Here is a 23,096-nt window from a genome sequence, read left to right on the forward strand (position 1 = left end):
TTCCACATTAAGCAGAGGTTCACCTGCACATCTGCCAATGTGGTATACTGCATCCACTGTACCCGGTGTGGCTTCCTCTACATTGGGGAAACCAAGCGGAGGCTTGGAGACCGCTTTGCAGAACACCTCCGCTCAGTTCGCAACAAACAACTGCACCTCCCAGTCGCAAACCATTTCCACTCCCCCTCCCATTCTTTAGATGACATGTCCATCATGGGCCTCCTGCACTGCCACAATGATGCCACCTGAAGGTTGCAGGAACAGCACCTCATATTCCGCCTGGGAACCCTGCAGCCTAATGGTATCAATGTGGACTTCACCAGTTTCAAAATCTCCCCTTCCCCTACTGCATCCCTAAACCAGCCCAGTTCGTCCCCTCCCCCCACTGCACCACACAACCAGCCCAGCTCTTCCCCCCCCACCCACTGCATCCCAAAACCAGTCCAACCTGTCTCTGCCTCCCTAACCGGTTCTTCCTCTCACCCATCCCTTCCTCCCACCCCAAGCCGCACCCCCATCTACCTACTAACCTCATCCCACCTCCTCGACCTGTCCGTCTTCCCTGGACTGACCTATCCCCTCCCTACCTCCCCACCTATACTCTCTCCACCTATCTTCTTTACTCTCCATCTTCGGTCCGCCTCCCCCTCTCTCCCTATTTATTCCAGGTCCCTCTCCCCATCCCCCTCTCTGATGAAGGGTCTAGGCCCGAAACGTCAGCTTTTGTGCTCCTGAGATGCTGCTTGGCCTGCTGTGTTCATCCAGCCTCACATTTTATTATCTTGGAATTCTCCAGCATCTGCAGTTCCCATTATCTCTCATGGACAATAAATGCTGGCCAGCCAGTGACTCTCACATCCCACAGATGAATTCTTAAAAATCTACTTCTGTCTTCACGATATTCAATGACTGTGCTTCAACTCTCTTTACAGAAACATCTCTGTCCAAAATGACCAGGCTGTTTTTCAATCAGTGAGCCCTGTGTCAAGATTCTCCCACAAGAAGAAATATCTTTTTCACATTCCCTGCCCAGTCCAGGCTTCTTATGATCTTTTATGTTTCAATTAAGTCACCTCTTATTCTTCTGAGCTCCTTTGGATACAAGCCAAGCTTGTCCAAATTTTCCTCATCAGACAACTCTCTAATTTCAGGTATGAGCCTACTAAACCTTTTCTGAATGGCTCCCGCACCCCCTTCCTCTCAGCTACTTGTGAAATGTAGTAGCCAGTTTGCTCACAGCAGTTTGTACAAGCCAAAGGCTAATTGTTGACATTTTGGTAAATATTTATTTTTAGTTTGTTTTTCCCTCGTCTTCCCGACAGTAGGAGAGACTGACATGTCTGTACTAACACTGCTGTTATGTCTTCTCATCCAGCCATGACCTCTAACCTATCAGCTTAGTAACATTTTAAAACAAGCAGTTTTTTTTAATAAATGCTCAAGATTTCACAAATGAGCCTTCCTCTTATCAGACACTAGGCACATCTGGAGATCAGGGATGCTGGGAGCCAATCGTGGGTCAGGGATGCAGAGATCAGGTAGGGAGCTAAACTGCTGCTAGGCACCAGGAGCTTGAGTTCTCTACATATGTTTGTGGATGATTGTAGTTAATGGAAAAACACACAATGTATTGCAGTCTGCATGTTCTCCTAGATCCCCACTTCCTCAAGGGATTCAGGATGGGTAGCAGATGCCACCTGAGCCAGTGATGCTGAAGGGAATTTTGAAAACATGTTAAACATAGAACAAGACTGAGTCTTTCTCTCAGCTGCTGAAACTGTCATTATTGGATTTCTGAATGCACAGATAACTTTTCATTCTATTTCTTCACGATAAAACTCTTCTGACACCTCTCCCCCCATCCCCTTGCCCTCATCCTCACCCTCAGCTCCAACAGATGTGAGAGTCTCATAGAACTTGTTTGTCACTGAGATTGAGACTATTCAATCAACTTCCTCTGCTACTTCCAACCTTTCACTCACCTATTTGGGAGACCCAGTGGTAGTATCACTGATCTAGTAATCCAGAGATTCAGATAATGCTCGGGGGACTTTGTTTTGAATCCCACCACGGCAGATGGTGGAACTCGAATTAAATTTTAAAAACAATAATCTGGAATTAAAGTTGAACGATGACAAGGTAATCATTGTTGGTTGCTGGAACATTCATCTGACTCACTAATGCCCCTTCAGGGAATGAAACTGGCGTTGTTACTTGGTCTGCTCTACGTATGACCCCAAACCAACAGCAATGTGCTTGACTCTAAACTGCCCTTGCTAAGCCTGCCTTACCTCTGTAGTCCTTCAAATTTTTGCTCTCTGGGTAATGACCTTGATTATCAAAGCTGGGAAAGGATGTGTGTTGCAGAGAGAGAATTAATGGAAAGAGTCTTGGCATTGTGGAGGAGCAGAGGGATCCTGGGGTTCATGTTCACAGTTCCATGAAAGCTGCCGCTCAGGTGGATAGAGTTGTTAAGAAGGCGTATGCTGTGTTAGCTTTCATTCATAGAGGGATTGAGTTCAAGAGCTGTGATTATGCTCCAGCTATACAAAAGCCTGGTTCAGCCACGTCTGGAGTATTGTGTCCAGTTCTGGTCACCTCATTACAGGAATGATGTGGAAGTGTTGGAAAAGGTGCAGAGGAGATTTACCAGGATGTTGCCTGGAATGGAGGGAAGTTCTTACGAGGAACGGTTGAGAGAGCTAGGGCTTTTCTCTTTAGAATGACAAAGGATGAGAGCTGACTTGATAGAAGTGTACAATATGATCAGAGGTATAGATAGAGTGGACAGCCAGAGACTTTTCCCTAGGGTGGAGGTAGCTATTACGAGGAGACGTAGTTTTAAAGTGAAAGGAGGTAGATATAGGGGAGACATCAGAGGTTGGTTCTTTACTCAGGGAGTGGTCAGGGCGTGGAATGCGTTGCCGGAGAGGGTAGCGGAGTCAGCCTCATGAGGGGCATTTAAGCAGCTATTAGATAGGGAAATGGATGATAGTATAAGGTAGCAGTAGAGGTTAGATAGACCTTAGGTTTCGGGTAAAGGTTCGGCACAACATGGTGGGCCGAAGGGCCTGTACTGTGCTGCACTGTTCTATGTTCATAATTACCACAGTATTGCTCCACAGCATCTTTTAAGCTCAGAACCTGCAGATATATGCAACAGTTGACACAGAAATGAACAAGTAGTAATTGAACTCAAATACCTGACCCGCATTCTTAACCAAGGAATAGTGCTGCCCTATCAAAATACAGCCCTCCGACAGTGCGGCACTCCCTCAGCACTGACCCTCCAACAGTGCGGCGCTCCCTCAGCACTGACCCTCCGACAGTGCGGTGCTCCCTCAGCACTGACCCTCCGACGGTGCGGTGCTCCCTCAGCACTGACCCTCCGACAGTGCGGCACTCCCTCAGCACTGACCCTCCGACAGTGCGGCACTCCCTCAGCACTGACCCTCCGACAGTGCGGCGCTCCCTCAGCACTGACCCTCCGACAGTGCGGCACTCCCTCAGCACTGACCCTCCGACAGTGCGGTGCTCCCTCAGCACTGACCCTCCGACAGTGCGGTGCTCCCTCAGCACTGACCCTCCGACAGTGCGGTGCTCCCTCAGCACTGACCCTCCGACAGTGTGGCTATCCCTCAGCACTGACCCTCCAACAGTGTGGCGCTCCCTCAGAACTGACCCTCTGACAGTGCGGTTCTCCCTCAGCACTGACCCTCCGACAGTGCGGCGCTCCCTCAGCACTGACCCTCCGACAGTGCGGCGCTCCCTCAGCACTAACCCTCCGACAGTGCGGCGCTCCCTCAGCACTGACCCTCCGACAGTGCGACACTCCCTCAGCACTGACCCTCCGACAGTGCGGCGCTCCCTCAGCACTAACCCTCCGACAGTGCGGCGCTCCCTCAGCACTAACCCTCCGACAGTGCGGCGCTCCCTCAGCACTGACCCTCCGACAGTGCGGTTCTCCCTCAGCACTGACCCTCCGACAGTGCGCGCTCCCTCAGCACTGACCCTCCGACAGTGCGGCGCTCCCTCAGCACTGACCCTCCGACAGTGCGACACTCCCTCAGCACTGACCCTCCGACGGTGCAGCGCTCCCTCAGCACTGACCCTCTGACGGTGCGGCGCTCCCTCAGCACTGACCCTCCAACAGTGCCTGCTCCCTCAGCACTGACCCTCCGGCAGTGCGGCGCTCCCTTAGCACTGACCCTCCGACAGTGCGGCGCTCCCTCAGCACTGACCCTCCGACAGTGCCCACTCCCTCAGCACTGACCCTCCGACAGTGCGACACTCCCTCAGCACTGACCCTCCGATGGTGCGGCTCTCCCTCAGCACTGACCCTCCGACGGTGCGGCTCTCCCTCAGCACTGACCCTCCGACAGTGCGGCTCTCCCTCAGCACTGACCCTCCGACAGTGCGGCGCTCCCTCAGCACTGACCCTCCGACAGTGCGGCTCTCCCTCAGCACTGACCCTCTGACAGTGCCTGCTCCCTCAGCACTGACCCTCTGACACTGCGGCGCTCCCTCAGCACTGACCCTCTGACAGTGCCCGCTCCCTCAGCGCTGACCCTCTGACAGTGCCCGCTCCCTCAGCACTGACCCTCCTGCAGTGCGCGCTGCGCTTATTATTGATTCTCTGAAGCAAGATTTGAAACATTGTGAAGTAAAAAATAAAAGAATTGCAGATGCTGGAAATCAGAAAAAAAAATCAGAAATTGCAGAGAAAAACCCAATGGCACCATTTGTGGAGAGAAAGCAGAGTAAATGTTCCCAGATGGAAATGCTGCAAAAATATAGCATTGAACCCTCATCCACCCCATAGAACAGAGTGAGACACAGAGATGATGGTTTTTAGTTTCTGAAATATTTTTGTATGTGCTGCTGAAGTATTGGCACCTGTTTGTAAAGTGAATATTTGAGTGCAGAAGGTGGTAAAGTGCCCACCCGCTCCATCTGTTATCTCTCTGAATTCCAGTTCGATCATCACACCATTCTGGGCTTCTTGTTCACTGATGTCAGTATTGCAGTCTTTTTCTCAAAAAGGAATCCAACTGAACCCTCAGAATAGCAGCAATAAGTATATGGAATTATTCAGAGGCAGTCTCAGGGAGGGGTTGTGCTAAGATTGACCAGAGTGTGGTGCTGGGATCAGCCAGAGTCATACAGAGACTGGATTCTCAATCTACTTCCTCAAATACAAAAGTCAGCTGCAATCTGTCAACCCCAGAACTGTCCCCTGCTCGTGGCTGTGCAGTTTCTCCTTTCTCCAGCCTTCTTCCTCTCCCAGTTGCGGTAGAGATGCCAAGTTATTTAACTTCACAAATGTCACTGAGCTCAGCCTGAGACAGACAATCGCCCACCCACCGCACCCCACCCCCCCAACACCTTCCGCACTCCATGACTTCCTGCTGCCCTACCCCTCCACTCAGAGGGTAGTGTGTGTCTGGAATTCACTGCCTAAAAGGCTGGTAGAGACTGGAAGCATAGTCACATAAGAAGAATTTAGATGAACCCTTGAAAAGTACAGTATGCAAGGCTATGGACCAAGTGTTGGAAAATGGAATGAGGATTGATAGATCTTTGATGACTGACACAAACATGATGGGCCAGAAAGCTTTAGTTGTGCGGTCAACTCTCTGGCTTCTGTGGCCACTGTCCCCTACACATGGATTCTACGCCTCCCCCAAGCTGTGAGTTGTTCCATAAATGGAATCCCCCACTACTCTGCTATCCATAATGAAGGTCCCTCATTGACCTTCTGAAATGTCTCAAACTCCAGTCCATCTATATTTTTACCTGCAGTGAACAGCCCAGGAGTGCAAAGCCAGAGTGTATTGAAATGAGGATTAACCTTTCTGCTGAAAGAGGTGAACAGGTCAGCGCAAATCTGAGTGATTGCTGTAGGAAACTGTCCTGGGAACAATGTAGCCTAGATTTCTTTATTTATCAACCAGACTTTGTGTGAACAGTGATGTAACAATGATGATAATATGACTGAGACAGAGAAATGTGAACCAGTTACTAATATTCCAGATTTATGTAAGATTGGCTTAATGGGATGAGATAAGGACTGTCTGTTAATGAATAAAATTACAAAAGATGATCTGTGGGAGGTACCCAAAAAAAAACAAATTTAAAATGTTTCAGAACCAGCTTAAATGCTAAAATCAATTTACCAAAAACCAAATCCAGAGACAACTAAAGAATAAAAAGGAAGTGCAGACAAAATACAAAAACTAATGGACATCCTGGTGAATGAAAATGATACAAAGAACCACAAAAGATGACAGGTGGCAAAAATTACACAAGGGATCTTACAAAGGATATCAAAACCAGCTTCGGCCTTGAAACTGCTCACCTCCATCTCCTACTTTCTAACCTCATCCCGCCCCCTTGACCTGTCAGTCCTCCCCGGACTGACCTATCCCCTCCCGACCTCCCCACCCGCACCCACGTCTACAAGCTCCATCCCCATCCCTTTAAACTAAATGCTTGGGATAGAGATGAGAATAACTATAATGAGGAATAGCAAAATGGCAGAGACATTTAACAAATACTTATTTTTTGATCTTCACAATTTAAGACGCAATGAACCATACTAGAAATGGAGGGTCTCCAAGGGCTAACAACAGAGTGGAGCTTAAAACAATTAATATCAGCAAAGAAAAATACTGAAGCAATTTATAGGACTACAATTTGACATGTCCACAGCAGCTGATGGCTTACACTCTTTGGTTATGAAAGGGGTAGCTGCTCAGTTAATGGATACACTAGTGATGATTTTCCAAAGTTTCTGTGATTTTAGAACGGTCTCAGCAGTTTCAAAATTAACAAAGGTATTACAGTTAATCAACAAAAACAGTGAGGGAGGAAACAAGGAACAAGTCAATTTACCTGATGCGAGTCATTGAGAAAATGTTGGAATCTATTATTAAGGATATGTTCACAAAATACTTAGTAATCATTCATCAGTAATTTTATGATAGGGAAGTATTGCCTAATAAACTTTAGTTTTTGCAGATGTTACGAACAGCATAGATCAAGCGGAACCAGTGGATGTAGTATAACTGGATCCTCAAAAGGTGTTCAATAAAGTACCGTCTAAAAGGTGATAACACAAAATTAGGACATAGGCGTTGAGTCTTAGAATAGTTAAAGGATTGGTTAACAGAGCAGGAAGTGTAAGAGTAAGGGTAAATGGAGGTTTGTTGATTTGGTGAGGGGTGGAGTTAGCAATCACAGTTGCCTGATACAGGCAGTTAACATTTGTAGCACTTTTCTGATTGTTTATTAAGTTTATTAAGAAACAGTGGTTTAGATATAATGCATTTGTTAATTGGATGAAAAGAGGTGTGTGACCGTCACAATTGGAGATGGCTCATTAATACCTTAGGACAAACTGGCTGTTACACAGAATGTGTTGGTTTTGGCAAGATAATGGGGCAGCATCCTGCGCCCTGTATGAAGAATGAGGAATCTCTTCCCTGGATCTTCCTCTTGCTCTTGAAATGAGCAAATGAACAAATGCAAAAGTACACAGGAACAGATCCTTTGGTCTCCAAGCCTATGCCAACCATCGTGCCCTAATTACTCTAAAATCAAACCTGCAATTTTTCGATCTGTATCTTCTGGTCTATCTTCACTCTGGAGAAGTGTGGCTTTCTGAGGGCCACAGGATTAGAGATACCCCCGTGAGAACTCATCCTTACTGTTATAGTTCCAGGGGCAGGGTATTTTCTCTGTCAACCCTATTAGCCAATGGCCATGGGACAGCCATTGAGGACATTGAATGACTATTGTCCCCTTGTCTACCTCCGTTTGAAAGTTAGTTTTTATTTCTCCTAAGAACAAACCCTCCTTATTTTTGTAAACCACACGCAAATAAATGGAGCATGTTTGGCTCCAGTTAAACTGTTGACATTATTTCAGTACGCATTGTGAGCTCCGTTTTTCTAGTAATTCTTTGTATTTCTTTTCCCATGCTAGAATTTTGGAAAGCTAATTACGGTTAAATGAAATCTCATGCAACTCTATAAATAATGGGAAAATCCAGTTTTGAAGGGACCCCAATTTCTAACACATTTTCAATTTGGCAGGTGGTGACTATTGAAGTGTGAAAGGATCATCGGGACTTCGGCTGTTTGCGATCTACACTAGTGACTTAGAGAGGGACAGAGAGTACTGTGTAGGTAGGGGAGGCACTCTATGTATCTATAGAGAAAGTAGTTCGTGTAGTAGCATTATCACTGGGCAAGTTCTCCAGAAATCCATTTATAGTTCTGTGAACACAACTTTGATTCCCACATGAAGGAGGGAATTTGAATTCAATAAAAGTAAATCTGGCTTTACAGGTTTACTGATAGCCATGAAACCATTGTCAATTGTTCTAAAGCCTATCTGATGCACCAGTTTTCTTCAGGGAAGGAAATCTACCAACTAACCATTAGCACTGGAGTGAGTTGGTTTATGGATGTAGTGCTAACCAAGCTGTTTGGTTTACCTTGATGGTTTCAAGCAAGATGTCAAGGGATGCTCGTTAGATTCTTTCTTGTTGATGATGGTCATTGTATGGCACTTGTGTGACATGAATGTTACTTGACGCCGGATATTGTCTTGTTACATTTGGTCATGGACTGCTTCAGTATCTGAGCAGTCATGAATGGTGCTGAACATGATGCAGTCATTGGTGAACAACCCCACTTCTTTTAGTTTTACACACACTCTGGTTCCAGATGATCTGCACTCAAAACTCCCCCACTGCTTGAGCAGCCAACAGTATTTAGTGAGTGACAATCAGGCCGAATGTGGGAAGGAAAGCACCAAGTGAAGACCATGTTGTAAACTCTACAATCCTATCATGGTGGTAGACGATTAAAACAACTCATTAAAGGAAGATGATCCACAAACATCCCCAGCCTCAATGATGAGGGAGCCCAGCAAATGATAAGAACACAAGAAATAGAAGCAGGAGTAGGCCATTTGGCCCCTCGAGCCTGCTCCATCATTCAATAAGATCATGGTGGATCTTTTTGTGGACTCAGCTGCACTTACTTCCCCATTCACCATAATCCTTAATTTGTGTACTGTTCAAAAAATCTATCCTTGCCTTAAAAGCACACAATGAATAGCCTCACTGGGCAGGGAGTTCTACAGATTTGCGCCCTTTGGGTGAAGAGGTTCCTCCTCAAGTCAGCTCCCCCTTATTTTGAGGCTATGCCTCCTAGTTCCTGTTTCACTCCCCAGTGGAACAACCTTCCTGCTTCTATCTTCGCTATTCCCTACATATTTTTATGTGTTTCTATAAGATCCCCCCTGTTCTTCTAAATTCCAATGACTCTAGTCCCAGTCTACTCAATTGCTCCTCATAAGCCATCCCTCTGAACTCTAGAATCAACCTAGATCAATCTCTGCACCCCCTCCAGTGCCAGTTCATCCTTTCTCAAGTGAGGAGACCAAAACTGCACACAGTACTCCAGGTGTGGCCTCATCAGCACCCTATGTACTGCAGCATAACCTCCCTGCTTTTAAACTCCATCCCTCTGGCAATGAAGGACAGTATTCTATTTGCCTTCTTAAAGACCTACTGCACCTAAAAACCAACTTTTTGTGATTCATGCACCAGGACACCCAGGTCCCTCTGCACTGCAGCGTGTTGCAATTTTTCTCCATTTAAATAATAATCCATTTGGCTGTTCTTCCTACCAAAATGGATGACCTCACATTTACCAGCATTATACTCCATCTGTAAGACCCTTACCTGTTCACTTAACCTATCTGTATCCCTCTGCAGATATCGCTCTACCATTCATCTTCGTGTCATCTGAGAACGTTGACACACTGCACTTGGTCCCCAACTATAAATCATCTGTGGTCCCTACACTGATCCCTGAGGCACTAGCCACTGATAACCAACCGAAAAAAAACCTATTTATCCCCACACTTTGCTTCCTGTTAGTTAACCAATCCTCCGTCCATGTTAATATATGACTGTGACGCTCTGCACCTTTATCTTATGCACCAGCCTTTTGTGCAGCACCTTGCCAAATGCCTTCTCGAAATGCAGACGCACCACACCTGCTGGTTCCCCATTGTCAACTGTGCTCATAACGTCCTCAAAGAATTCCACTATCTTGTCTGATGCTGCTTGGCCTGCTGTGTTCATCCAGCTCTACACTTTGTTATCTTAGTTAAACATGACCTGCCTTTCATCAACTCATGCTGTATCTGCCCGATGGGACAATTTCTATCCAGATGTCTCGCTGTTTCTTCCTTGATTATAGATTCAAGCATTTTCCCCACTATAGAAGTGAAGCTAATGGCCTATAGTTACCCACCTTTTGACTCGCTCCTGTTTTAAACAGTGGTGTCACATTTGCTGTTTTCCAATCTGACAGAACTGCCCCAGAGTCCAGCAAATTTTGGTAAATTGTCACAGGTGCGGCTGCTATTACTCCCTCCATCTCTTTTAGTACCCTGGGCTGCAATCCATCAGGGCCAGGAGACTTGTCTACCTTTAGCCCCATTCGCTCGCCCAACACAATCTCTTTAGTGATAATGATCATTTCTAGGGCCTCACCTGACATAGCCTCCCTGTCATCAATTATTGGCATGTTGTGTCTTCCGCTGTAAAGACTAACAAAATATCTATTCAACGCCTCAGCCATTTCCTCAGCTCACATTGTTAAATCCCCTTTCTCATCCTCTAAAGGACCAATGTTTACCTTAGCCACTCTTCTTCGTTTTGTATATTTATAGAAAATTTTGCTATATGTCTTTATATTCTGAGCTAGTTTATTCTCATAATCCATCCTACTTCCCTTTGTAGCTTTTTTAATGGCTTTCTGTTGATCTTTAAAGATTTTATAGACAATAGACAATAGGTGCAGGAGTAGGCCATTAGGCCCTTCGAGCCAGCACCACCATTCGTTATGATCATGGCTGATTATCCACAATCAGTATCCTCTTCCTGCCTTATCCCCTTAACCCTTGATTCCACTATCTTTAAGAGCTCTATCTCTCTCTTTCTTGAAACTATCCAGAGACTTGGCCTCCACTGCCATTTGGGCCAGAGCATTCCATATATCTACCACTCTCTGGGTGAAGAAGTTTCTCCTCAACTTTGTTCTAAATGGCCTACCTCTTATTTTTAAACTGTGTCCTCTGGTTCTGGACTCCCCCATCAACGGAAACATGCTTCCTGCCTCCAGATTGTCCAATCCCTTAATAATCTCATACGTCTCAATCAGAACCCCTCTCATCCTCCTAAAATCAAGAGTATACAAGCCCAGTCGCTCCAATCTTTCAACATATGATAGTCCCGCCATTCCGGGAATTGACCTCGTGAACCTACGCTGCACTCTCTCAATAGCCAGAATGTCCTTCCTCAAATTTGGAGACCAAAACTGTACACAATACTCCAGGTGCGGTCTCACCAGGGCCGTGTACAGCTGCAGAAGGACCTCTTTGCTCCTATACTCAATTCCTCTTGTTATGAAGGCCAGCATGCCATTAGCTTTCTTCACAACCTGCTGTACCTGCATGCTTGCTTTCATTGACTGATGTACAAGAACACCCAGATCTCGTTGTACTTCTCCTTAACTAACTTGACTCCATTGAGATAGTAATCTGCCTTCCTGTTCTTGCCACCAAAGTGGATAACCACACATTTATCCACATTAAACTGCATCTTCCATGCATCCGCCCACTCACCTAGCCTGTCCAAGTCACCCTGTATTCTCATAACATCCTCCTCACATTTCACACTGCCACCCAGCTTTGTGTCATCAGCGAATTTACTAATATTACTTTTAATGCCTTCATCTATATCATTAATGTATATTGTAAATAGCTGCTGTCCCGAACCTTGTGGAACACCACTGGTCACTGCCTGCCGTTCCGAAAGGGACCCGTTTATCACTACTCTTTGCTTCCTGTCAGCCAGCCAATTTTCAATCCAAGCCAGTATTTTGCCCCCAATACCATGTGCCCTAATTTTGCTCACTAATCTCCTGGGTGGGACTTTATCAAAGGCTTTCTGAAAGTCCAGGTATACCACATCCACTGGTTCTCCCTTATCCATCTTCATAGTTACATCCTCAAAACATTCCAGAAGATTAGTCAAGCACGATTTCCCCTTCGTAAATCCATGCTGACTCTGACCTATCCTGTTACTGCTATCCAAATGATTCGTAATTTCATCTTTTATAATTGACTCCAGCATCTTTCCCACCACTGACGTCAGGCTAACCGGTCTATAATTCCCTGTTTTCTCTCTCCCTCCTTTCTTGAAAAGTGGGACAACATTAGCCACCCACCAATCCGCAGGAACTGATCCTGAATCTATCGAACATTGGAAAATGATTACCAATGCGTCCACAAGTTCTAGAGCCACCTCCTTAAGTACCCTGGGATGCAGACCATCAGGTCCCGGGGACTTGTCAGCCTTCAGACCTAACAATCTATCCAACACCATTTCCTGCCTAATATAAATTCCCTTCAGTTCATCCATTACCCTCGGTCCTTCAGCCACTATTGCGTCTGGGAGATTGCTTGTGTCTTCCCGAGTGAAGACAGATCCAAAGTACCTATTCAACTCCTCTGCCATTTCCTTGTTCCCCATAATAAATTCACCCGTTTCTGTCTTCAAGGGCCCAATTTTAGCCTTAACCATTTTTTTTCTTTTCACATACCTAAAAAAGCTTTTACTATCCTCCTTTATATTTTTGGCCAGTGTGCCTTCGTACCTCATTTTTTCTCCACGTATTGCCTTTTTAGTTATCCTCTGTTGCTCTTTAAAACTTTCCCAGTCCTCCAGCTTCCGGCTCATTTTTGCTATGTTATACTTCTTTTTTATCTTTATCTTTTTCCAATCCTCTAGGTTCCCATTAATGTTTGCCAGTTTATAACTATGAGCTTTCAATTTGATACTCTCCTCTATTTCCTTATTTCTCCATGGCTGATTGTCCCTTTTCCTACATTCTTTCCTTTTCACTGGTGTATACTTTTCCTGAGCACTGTGAAAAATCACTTTGAAAGTCCTGCACTGTTCCTCAGACACCTCACCATTTCATCTTTGTTCCCAGTCTACCTGAACCAACTCCTCCCTCATCCCATTGTGGTCGCTTTTGGTGAAGCACAGGACACCTTCTCACCATCCATCTGTTTTTTAAATTCAGCCTTACTGTGGTCACAAAAAACAGAAGTTGCTGGAAAAGCTCAGCTGGTCTGGCAGCATCTGTGAAGAAGAAAATCAGAGTTAACGTTTCTGGTGTGGTGACCCTACCTCAGAATCCAGTTTACAGCATCCGCATTCCTGAATTCATACCTGGATTTCTGAAGAAGGGTCTAGGCCTGAAAAGTCAGCCTTCCTGCACCTTAACTATGAGATCATCAGTTCCTGTCTCATTACACAGGACCAGATCGAGAATAGCTTGCTCCCTCATCGGTTCCATTACATACTGTTCCAAACCTATCACAGATACTTTCTATTAAGTCCTCAAAGCTGCCTCGACCGACTTGGTTGGACCACTATGCAGATTAAAATCCCCGTGACAATTGTCGTACCATATTTTCATGCACCAGTTATTTATTTGGTTATTGCCGGCTACACAGTGATGTTATTATTTCGTGGCTTACAGATAGCGCCTATCAGAGTGATATTTTCCCCTTACTATTTTTAATTTCCACCAACATTGATTCAACCTTTTTCTCATCTGTCATTCCCACCCTGATGTCATTCTTAAATATCAGAGCTACGCCACCTCCCTCTATTTCCTGTCTGTCCTTCCGGATAGTCGGATACCTCTGGATATTTAACTCCCAGTCATGACCACCCTGCTGCCCTCTGTGTAATGGCCATTAAATTGTACCTATCCATGATGATTTGTGCTGTCACCTCACTTAGCAAGTGCTTTGAGCATTCAGATAATTTGCCTTTCTGCTAGTTTTATTCCTTTTTTGAATCCTGACACCTCCAACAGCAGAACTTTTGTTTTTAAAACTTGGCACTTTTTCTGCCATGACCTGGTTTCCACTCACTTTACTGCTACAGTGCTCAGCTGCTTGTTGCTTTATATTTACTAACTTGATTCTCTTCTTCCTTAAGACGTCAGCCACTGTAGCTAAGTCAGAACCTCCCCTTAAGTTCCCATCCCCTTGGCAAACTAGTTTAAAGCTCATTGATAAAGCTGAAGCATTCACAATAATCCTCAGCCAGAAGAGCCAAGTAGGTGATCCATTTCTCATTCCTGTGAAAGGTACCAGTCTTCAGTCAATTCAGTTCACTTCACATGATATCAAGAAGTGGGTTGGAAACATTGCAACATTCCAACAATAGTACTGAAGACTTGTGCCCTGGATCTTGCCGCTCCCCTGGCCAAACTCTTCCAGTACAGTCACAGCACTGGCATCTACCTAACAATGTGGAAAATTGCCCAAATGTATCCTTTACGAAAAAGCAGAATAAATCCAAGATGGCCAATTAGTGCCCCATCAGTCCACTGTAAATCATCAGTAAAGTGATGGAAGGTGTCATTGACAGTGTTATCAAGCAAACGCTGCTCAGCAATGTCCAGTTTGGGTTCTGCCAGGGCCACTCAGCTCCTGACCTCATTACAGCCTGGGTTCAAACGTGGACAAAAGAGCTGATTTCCAGAGGTGAGGTGAGAGTGACAGCCCTTCACAATAAAGCCAAATTTGACTGAATATGTCACTAAGGGATGCAAGCAAAATTGGAATCAGTGGTAATTAATTATAAAACTCTCCGCTGGTTGGAGTTATACCTGGCACAGAAGAAGATGTTGTTGTTGGAGGTCAGTCATCTCAGCTCCAGGACATCGCTGCAGAAGTTCCTCAGGGCAGTGTCCTAGGCCCAACCATCTGTAGCTGCCTCATCAATGATCTTCATCCCCATCATAAAGGTCAGAAGTGGGGATGTTTGCCGATAATTGTACAGTGTTCAGCACCATTTGTGACTGCTTAGATATTCAAGCAGGCCACATCAAATGCTGCCACACCTCAACAATATTCAAGTTTGGGCTGACAAGGAGCAAATAACATTCAAGCCACGCAATTGCCAGACAATCTAACCGTTGTGCCTTGATGTTCAGTGACAAGTCCTCATTGATTTCTCACATTATCAACACCTTGGGGTTATCATCGTTCAGAAACAGAACAGGACTAACCAAGATAGCAACAGGGTAAGTCGCTCCATTTCGAGCTCCACTCTGTTATAAATAGATAAATAGAAAGCGGGACATAACACCAGCGCTTCGTCGGAGGCTCACTGATGATGTTACCTAGAATGGTGACGAAACGTCTGAAAACTAACCTTCCAGCTCAGCGAGCAAACTCACATCCAGAACCTCAACCTGAGCTACAAATCTTCTCAAAACTCACTAATTCGAAACCCTTTTGCCCCCTACCCTTTAGAACACCAATCGAAGGAGTCGAGTCGTGACCGGGAACTGAATGTGTGGTCTGTGTCCTGCAGCGATGATGGATTGCGTGTGGGCCAGAGTAATGTCACTGTTAAGAGCAGGACTGGGTGGGGGTGGGGGGGGGGCAACAGCTTGGTGAGAGCGGGATAGTGAGGGTGCAGTGAGCAGTGGGAGCGTGGACGGTGAGGGGGCAGCAGCTCAGTGTGAAGGGGACGGTGAGGGGGCAGCCGGTCAGTGTGAACGGGGACGGTGAGGGGGCGGCAGCTCACTGAGAGCGGGTACAGTGAGGGGAAGGCAGCTCGGTGTGAACGGGGACGGTGAAGGGGATGCAGCACAGCGTGAACGGGGACAGTGAGGGGGAGGCAGCTCAGTGTGAACGGGGTCGGTGACGGGGCGGCAGGTTGGTGTGAACGGGTCGGTGAGAGGGCGGAAGGTCGGTGTGAACAGGGTCGGTGAGGGGGCGGCAGCTCGGTGTGAAGGGAGAAGGGGGGGAGGCAGCTCGGTGTGAATGGGGACAGTGAGGGGGCGGCAGGTCGGTGTGAAGGGAGAAGGGGGGGAGGCAGCTCGGTGTGAATGGGGACGGTGAGGGGGCGGCAGGTCGGTGTGAACGGTGAGTGGGCAGAAGGTCGGTGTGAACGGGGACGGTGAGCGGGAGGCAGCCCGGCGAGAGCAGTGACAGGGAGGCAGCTCGGTGTGAACGGGGACGGTGAGGGGGAGGCAGCTTGGCATGAACGGGGACGGTGACGGGAAGGCAGCTCGGCGAGAGCAGGGACAGTGACGGGGAGGCAGCTCGGTGTGAACGGGGACGGTGAGGGGGCAGCAGGTCGGTGTGAACGGGGACAGTGAGGGGACGGCAGGTCGTTGTGAACAGGGTCAGTGAGGGGGAGGCACGTCGGTGTGAACGGGGACAGTGAGGGGGAGGCAGGTCGGTGTGAACAGGGTCAGTGAGGGGGAGGCAGGTCGGCGTGTACGGGGACGGTGAGCGGGAGGCAGCCCGGCGAGAGCAGTGACAGGGAGGCAGCTCGGTGAGAGCGGGGTCAGAGAGGGGGAGGCAGCTCGGTGTGAACGGGGACGGTGAGGGGGAGGCAGCTTGGCATGAACGGGGACGGTGACGGGAAGGCAGCTCGGCGTGAGCGGGGACAGTGACGGGGAGGCAGCTCGGCGAGAGCAGGGACAGTGACGGAGAGGCAGCTCGGTGTGAACGGGGACGGTGAGGGGGCAGCAGGTCGGTGTGAACGGGGACAGTGAGGGGACGGCAGGTTGGTGTGCACGGGGACAGTGAGGGGGAGGCAGGTCGGTGTGAACGGGGACAGTGAGGGGGAGGCAGGTCGGTGTGAACAGGGTCAGTGAGGGGGAGGCACGTCGCTGTGAACGGGGACGGTGAGGGGGAGGCAGCTCGGTGTGAACGGGGACGGTGAGGGGGAGGCAGGTCGTTGTGAACGGGGACGGTGAGTGGGAGGCAGCTCGGTGTGAACGGGAACGGTGAGGGGGCGGCAGCTCGGTGTGAACGGGGACGGTGAGAGGGAGACAGGTCGGCGTGAACGGTGACGGTGAGGGGGCGGCAGCTCGGTGTGAACGGGGACGGTGAGGGGGAGGCAGCTTGGCATGAACGGGGACGGTGACGGGAAGGCAGCTCGGCGTGAGCGGGGACAGTGACGGGGAGGCAGCTCGGCGAGAGCAGGGACAGTGACGGAGAGGCAGCTCGGTGTGAACGGGGACGGTGAGGGGGCAGCAGGTCGGTGTGAACGGGGACAGTGAGGGGGAGGCAGGTTGGTGTGCACGGGGACAGTGAGGGGGAGGCACGTCGCTGTGAACGGGGGACGGTGACAGGGGGGCAGGTCGGTGTGTACGGGGACGGTGACGGGGAGGCAGCTCGGTGAGAGCGGGGACGGTGAGGGGGAGGCAGGTCGGCGTGAACGGGGACGGTGAGGGGGCGGCAGCTCGGTGTGAACGGGGACGGTGAGGGGGAGGCAGCTCGGTGTGAACGGGGACGGTGAGGGGGAGGCAGGTCGTTGTGAACGGGGACGGTGAGTGGGAGGCAGCTCGGTGTGAACGGGGACGGTGAGGGGGCGGCAGCTCGGTGTGAACGGTGACGGTGAGGGGGCGGCTGCTCGGTGTGAACGGGGACGGTGAGGGGGCGGCTGCTCGGTGTGAACGGGGACGGTGAGGGGGAGGCAGCTCGGTGTGAACGGGGACGGTGAGGGGGAGGCAGCTCGGTGTGAACGGGGACGGTGAGGGGGCGGCAGCTCGGTGTGAACGGTGACGGTGAGGGGGCGGCTGCTCGGTGTGAACGGGGACGGTGAGGGGGCGGCTGCTCGGTGTGAACGGGGACGGTGAGGGGGCAGCAGCTCGGTGTGTACGGGGACGGTGAGGGGGCGGCTGCTCGGTGTGTACGGGGACGGTGAGGGGGCGGCTGCTCGGTGTGAACGGGGACGGTGAGGGGGCGGCTGCTCGGTGTGAACGGGGACGGTGAGGGGGCGGCTGCTCGGTGTGAACGGTGACGGTGAGGGGGCGGCTGCTCGGTGTGAACGGGGACGGTGAGGGGGAGGCAGCTCGGTGTGAACGGGGACGGTGAGGGGGCGGCTGCTCGGTGTGAACAGTGACGGTGAGGGGGCGGCTGCTCGGCGAGAGCAGGGTCAGTGAGGGGGAGGCAGCTCGGTGTGAACGGTGACGGTGAGGGGGCGGCTGCTCGGTGTGAACGGTGACGGTGAGGGGGCGGCTGCTCGGTGTGAACGGGGACGGTGAGGGGGCGGCTGCTCGGTGTGAACGGGGACGGTGAGGGGGCGGCTGCTCGGTGTGAACGGTGACGGTGAGGGGGCGGCTGCTCGGTGTGAACGGGGACGGTGAGGGGGCGGCTGCTCGGTGTGAACGGGGACGGTGAGGGGGAGGCAGCTCGGTGTGAACGGGGACGGTGAGGGGGCGGCTGCTCGGTGTGAACGGTGACGGTGAGGGGGCGGCTGCTCGGTGTGAACGGTGACGGTGAGGGGGCGGCTGCTCGGTGTGAACGGTGACGGTGAGGGGGCGGCTGCTCGGCGAGAGCAGGGTCAGTGAGGGGGTGGCAGCTCGGTGTGAAGGGTGACGGTGAGGGGGAGGCAGCTCGGTGTGAACGGGGACGGTGAGGGGGAGGCAGGTCGGCGTGAACGGGGACGGTGAGGGGGCGGCTGCTCGGTGTGAACGGGGATGGTGAGGGGGAGGCTGCTCGGTGTGAACGGGGACGGTGAGGGGGAGGCAGGTCGGCGTGAACGGGGACGGTGAGGGGGCGGCTGCTCGGTGTGAACGGGGATGGTGAGGGGGAGGCTGCTCGGTGTGAACGGGGACGGTGAGGGGGAGGCTGCTCGGTGTGAACGGGGACGGTGAGGGGGCGGCTGCTCGGTGTGAACGGGGACGGTGAGGGGGCGGCAGCTCGGTGTGAACGGGGACGGTGAGGGGGTGGCAGCTCGGTGTGAACGGTGACGGTGAGGGGGAGACAGGTCGGCGTGAACGGTGACGGTGAGGGGGCGGCTGCTCGGCGAGAGCAGGGTCAGTGAGGGGGAGGCAGCTCGGTGTGAACGGTGACGGTGAGGGGGCGGCTGCTCGGTGTGTACGGGGACGGTGAGGGGGCGGCTGCTCGGTGTGAACGGGGACGGTGAGGGGGCGGCTGCTCGGTGTGAACGGTGACGGTGAGGGGGCGGCTGCTCGGTGTGAACGGGGACGGTGAGGGGGCGGCTGCTCGGTGTGAACGGGGACGGTGAGGGGGCGGCTGCTCGGTGTGAACGGTGACGGTGAGGGGGCAGCTGCTCGGTGTGAACGGTGACGGTGAGCGGGCGGCTGCTCGGTGTGAACGGTGACGGTGAGGGGGCGGCAGCTCGGTGTGAACGGTGACGGTGAGGGGGCGGCTGCTCGGCGAGAGCAGGGTCAGTGAGGGGGAGGCAGCTCGGTGTGAACGGGGACGGTGAGGGGGCGGCTGCTCGGTGTGAACGGTGACGGTGAGAGGGAGACAGGTCGGCGTGAACGGTGACGGTGAGGGGGCGGCAGCTCGGTGTGAACGGGGACGGTGAGGGGGCGGCTGCTCGGTGTGAACGGGGACGGTGAGGGGGCGGCAGCTCGGTGTGAACGGGGACGGTGAGGGGGTGGCAGCTCGGTGTGAACGGGGACGGTGAGGGGGCGGCAGCTCGGTGTGAACGGGGACGGTGAGGGGGCGGCAGCTCGGTGTGAACGGGGACGGTGAGGGGGCGGCAGCTCGGTGTGAACGGGGACGGTGAGGGGGCGGCAGCTCGGTGTGAACGGGGACGGTGAGGGGGCGGCAGCTCGGTGTGAACGGGGACGGTGAGGGGGCGGCAGCTCGGTGTGAACGGGGACGGTGAGGGGGCGGCTGCTCGGTGTGAACGGGGACGGTGAGGGGGCGGCAGCTCGGTGTGAACGGGGACGGTGAGGGGGCGGCAGCTCGGTGTGAACGGGGACGGTGAGGGGGCGGCAGCTCGGTGTGAACGGGGACGGTGAGGGGGCGGCAGCTCGGTGTGAACGGGGACGGTGAGGGGGCGGCTGCTCGGTGTGAACGGGGACGGTGAGGGGGCGGCAGCTCGGTGTGAACGGGGACGGTGAGGGGGCGGCTGCTCGGTGTGAACGGGGACGGTGAGGGGGCGGCTGCTCGGTGTGAACGGGGACGGTGAGGGGGCGGCTGCTCGGTGTGAACGGGGACGGTGAGGGGGTGGCAGCTCGGTGTGAACGGGGACGGTGAGGGGGCGGCTGCTCGGTGTGAACGGGGACGGTGAGGGGGCGGCTGCTCGGTGTGAACGGGGACGGTGAGGGGGCGGCAGCTCGGTGTGAACGGGGACGGTGAGGGGGTGGCAGCTCGGTGTGAACGGGGACGGTGAGGGGGTGGCAGCTCGGTGTGAACGGGGATGGTGAGGGGGTGATGGTGGCCTGTTGATGGGAGCTGTGTGCGCACCATTGTGGAGATGGCTGTTGGGACCATGAGATGTAGATTTTTGTTTTCTTCCATCCGTTTTGGCTCTGTTAAATCTTTTAATTCTGGTTTTTGTAACCACGTGGGTGGTAGTGAGTGGTGACTGCACACTTTTTGCTGAATCTATGTATTCCTATGCTTAATGTGAAAATAAATAAATCTAAATCTGTTCTGTGGCTACAAGTCAGAGGCTCTGGGTTCTGGAGTGAGTAACTTGCCTCCTGATTCTCCATTTGCCTCGATCTGTGCAGCTGTAGCAACACTCAAATTTCGATACCATCCAGAACAAATTAGCGGCTTGATTGGCACTATCATAAGATGTAACAACAAAAGCTGATCATTCAGCCCATTGAGTCTGCTATACCTTACACTGAGATCATGTTTGATCTAGTAATCCGTAACTCCAGCTCCCTTCTTTGTCTCCTTAAACCTGCACCCTTGGAACATTTGTCTAGGTCTCTACATTCCTTGTCCAATGATATGATGATCACACTGTTGCCTCCTCTTGATCATTATAATAAAGCAGAATTGTTTTTAAACAGTGAAAAACTTATAAATGTTGCTATTCAGAGGCATCTGGGTGACCTGATAACAGTCAAAACGTTCACATCCAGATGCAACCGCAATTGCATAGGCACATGGTATGTTGACATCTGTTGCAAGGCATTTGGAGTCCAAGGATTGTACAAATGAAATCACAGCAGGCAGGCTGTGCACACTTTTAGTTTCCATACCCACAGAAGATTAAACTTACAACTGGGGGCTGTAACAGCAGATCAACAGACTGTTTCCTGTGATGAAAACCTGAATACATTGGGTTAATATTCTTTGGAGTTTTGGAGAATGAGAAGTAATCTCATTGAAGCATAACACATTACCTGAGGATTTGACAGGGTAGTTGCTGGGTAACGGGGGAATCTGCAATGTGGATTGCCATCTCAATAAAAGGACTGGATCATCTAGGGCTGCGTTGTGGAGATGTTTCTTCATTCAGAGTGTTGTGAATCTTTGGAATCTGTACTCAAGGGTTTTGACTGCTCAGTTGAGTACAATTGCAGCTGAGATTTTTGTGTGTTAGGGGATCACAATGTTTGGGGATGATGCAGCGGGGTGGAACTGAGAAGGACAACCAGCATGATCTTGTTCAATGGCAGACCATGCTGAAATGGCTGATTGAACATCTCCTATCTCTTAATATTCTTATACATCAATTGTTCATTTCACATCTGTGATTGATAGTTCTCTGTTGACCAAAGGTTTTCAGGGATGTGGGGCACAGGTGGGTAGGTTAGAGTAAAGTTGCCTGTCAGCATGATCTCATGAATGGTGTAACAGGCTTGAGTGGCTGCATGGTGTTACCCTGTTCCTGTGCTCGTATTCTAAGATTTCTCATTTCTCTTCCCCACCTCCCTCTCCCACCCCGCCACTGTGTCCTCTCTCTCACCCTCCCCTTCCCTCTCATTTCCCAGGTATGGATGTGATAAACAGTGCACTGGAGAACACTATTCAAAGCAGCTGTAAACAGAACTGGACCCCAGTTATCGTCAATGTGGCTTCAGCAACTCTCACTATTATCAGTGAGGAGGTGAGAATGTGAGGGTGGGTTGCAATGATCTGAAGTAGGAACAACAGTGTTTCAGTGTAAATGTCTTCATGCAAACATGGAAGTTAACAAATTAATCCTAATGAGTAACCAAACCATCGGGGGGCTGCAGATGCCATATTTTCAGGCTCTTTCCATGGGAAATATCACCAAACTGATTGAGATATCTGATAATTTGGAACTTATCCTCTTTTCTCACAAAGAAGTGGGGAATCTTACTTCCAGGAATTCCCACAGCCTGATATATACTTTCCCCTATCACTGACTGTCCAGACCCATCTAATACATTCTCCCACAGCTCCAGGACTTCTCTGCAGGAGTTCCTTAAGGTAGTGTCCTAGGCCCAACTATCTTCAGCTGCGTCATCCATGACTTGGAGGCAGTAAGGACTGCAGATGCTGGAAGCTAGAGTCAGTACATGTGGAGCTAGGAAAGCACACTTTGGGCTGGCCAAAACGTTGACTTTTATGCTCCTTGGATGCTGTTTGACCTGCTGTACTTTTCCAGCTCCATGTTTATAGCTTCCTCAATGACCTTCCTTCCATCGTAAGGTCAGAAATGGGGATGTTCACTGTTGACTTCACAGTGCTCAGCACTATTTGTGACTCCTCAAATACTGAAGCAATCCATGTCCAAATGCAGCAAGACCCGGACAGTATCCACATTTCATTTGACAAATGATACACTGGCAACTAACATTTGTACAACACAAGTGCCAGGCAACGACTGTCTCCAACAAGAGAAAAATCTAGCCATTGCCCCTTAGTGTTCAATGACAATACCATTGCTCAATCCCCCATTAGCAACACCCTGAGGGTGACCATTGACCAGAAATTGAACTAGACCAGCCAAATAAATATTGTATTATATGTACGAGTAGATCAGGGGCTAGGAATGCTGCAGCAAGTAACTCACCTCCTGACTCCCCAAAGCCTGTCCACACTGCACAAGGCACAGGTCAGGAGTGTGATGGAATACTCCCCACTTACCTGAATAGGTGGGTGCACTTAAAAACCTTGACACCACCTGAGGCAAAGCAGCCCATTTGGTTGGCACCACGTCCACGAGCATCGACTCCCTCCACCAAAGATGGTCAGCAGCAGCAGTGCGT

The 23,096-nt window shown here is 50.6% G+C and overlaps 1 protein-coding gene across 3 annotated transcripts in view; it reads left to right on the forward strand.

Annotated features, from left to right (window-relative positions):
* apbb1 (amyloid beta (A4) precursor protein-binding, family B, member 1 (Fe65)) overlaps positions 1–23,096 on the forward strand; it is a 124,764-nt gene that overhangs the window by 98,196 nt on the left and 3,472 nt on the right. For 2 of the 3 annotated variants that reach the window (XM_059646897.1, XM_059646895.1), the window contains exons 11-12: positions 1,473–1,538; positions 21,852–21,967. In XM_059646897.1, the coding sequence (XP_059502880.1) occupies positions 1,473–1,538; positions 21,852–21,967 (182 nt within the window). The remainder of the gene's footprint in view (positions 1–1,472; positions 1,539–21,851; positions 21,968–23,096) is intronic. The other variant, XM_059646896.1, reaches the window with a different exon arrangement.

Source organism: Stegostoma tigrinum, chromosome 6, assembly GCF_030684315.1.
Source record: "Stegostoma tigrinum isolate sSteTig4 chromosome 6, sSteTig4.hap1, whole genome shotgun sequence".
Classification (NCBI taxonomy): domain Eukaryota; kingdom Metazoa; phylum Chordata; class Chondrichthyes; order Orectolobiformes; family Stegostomatidae; genus Stegostoma; species Stegostoma tigrinum.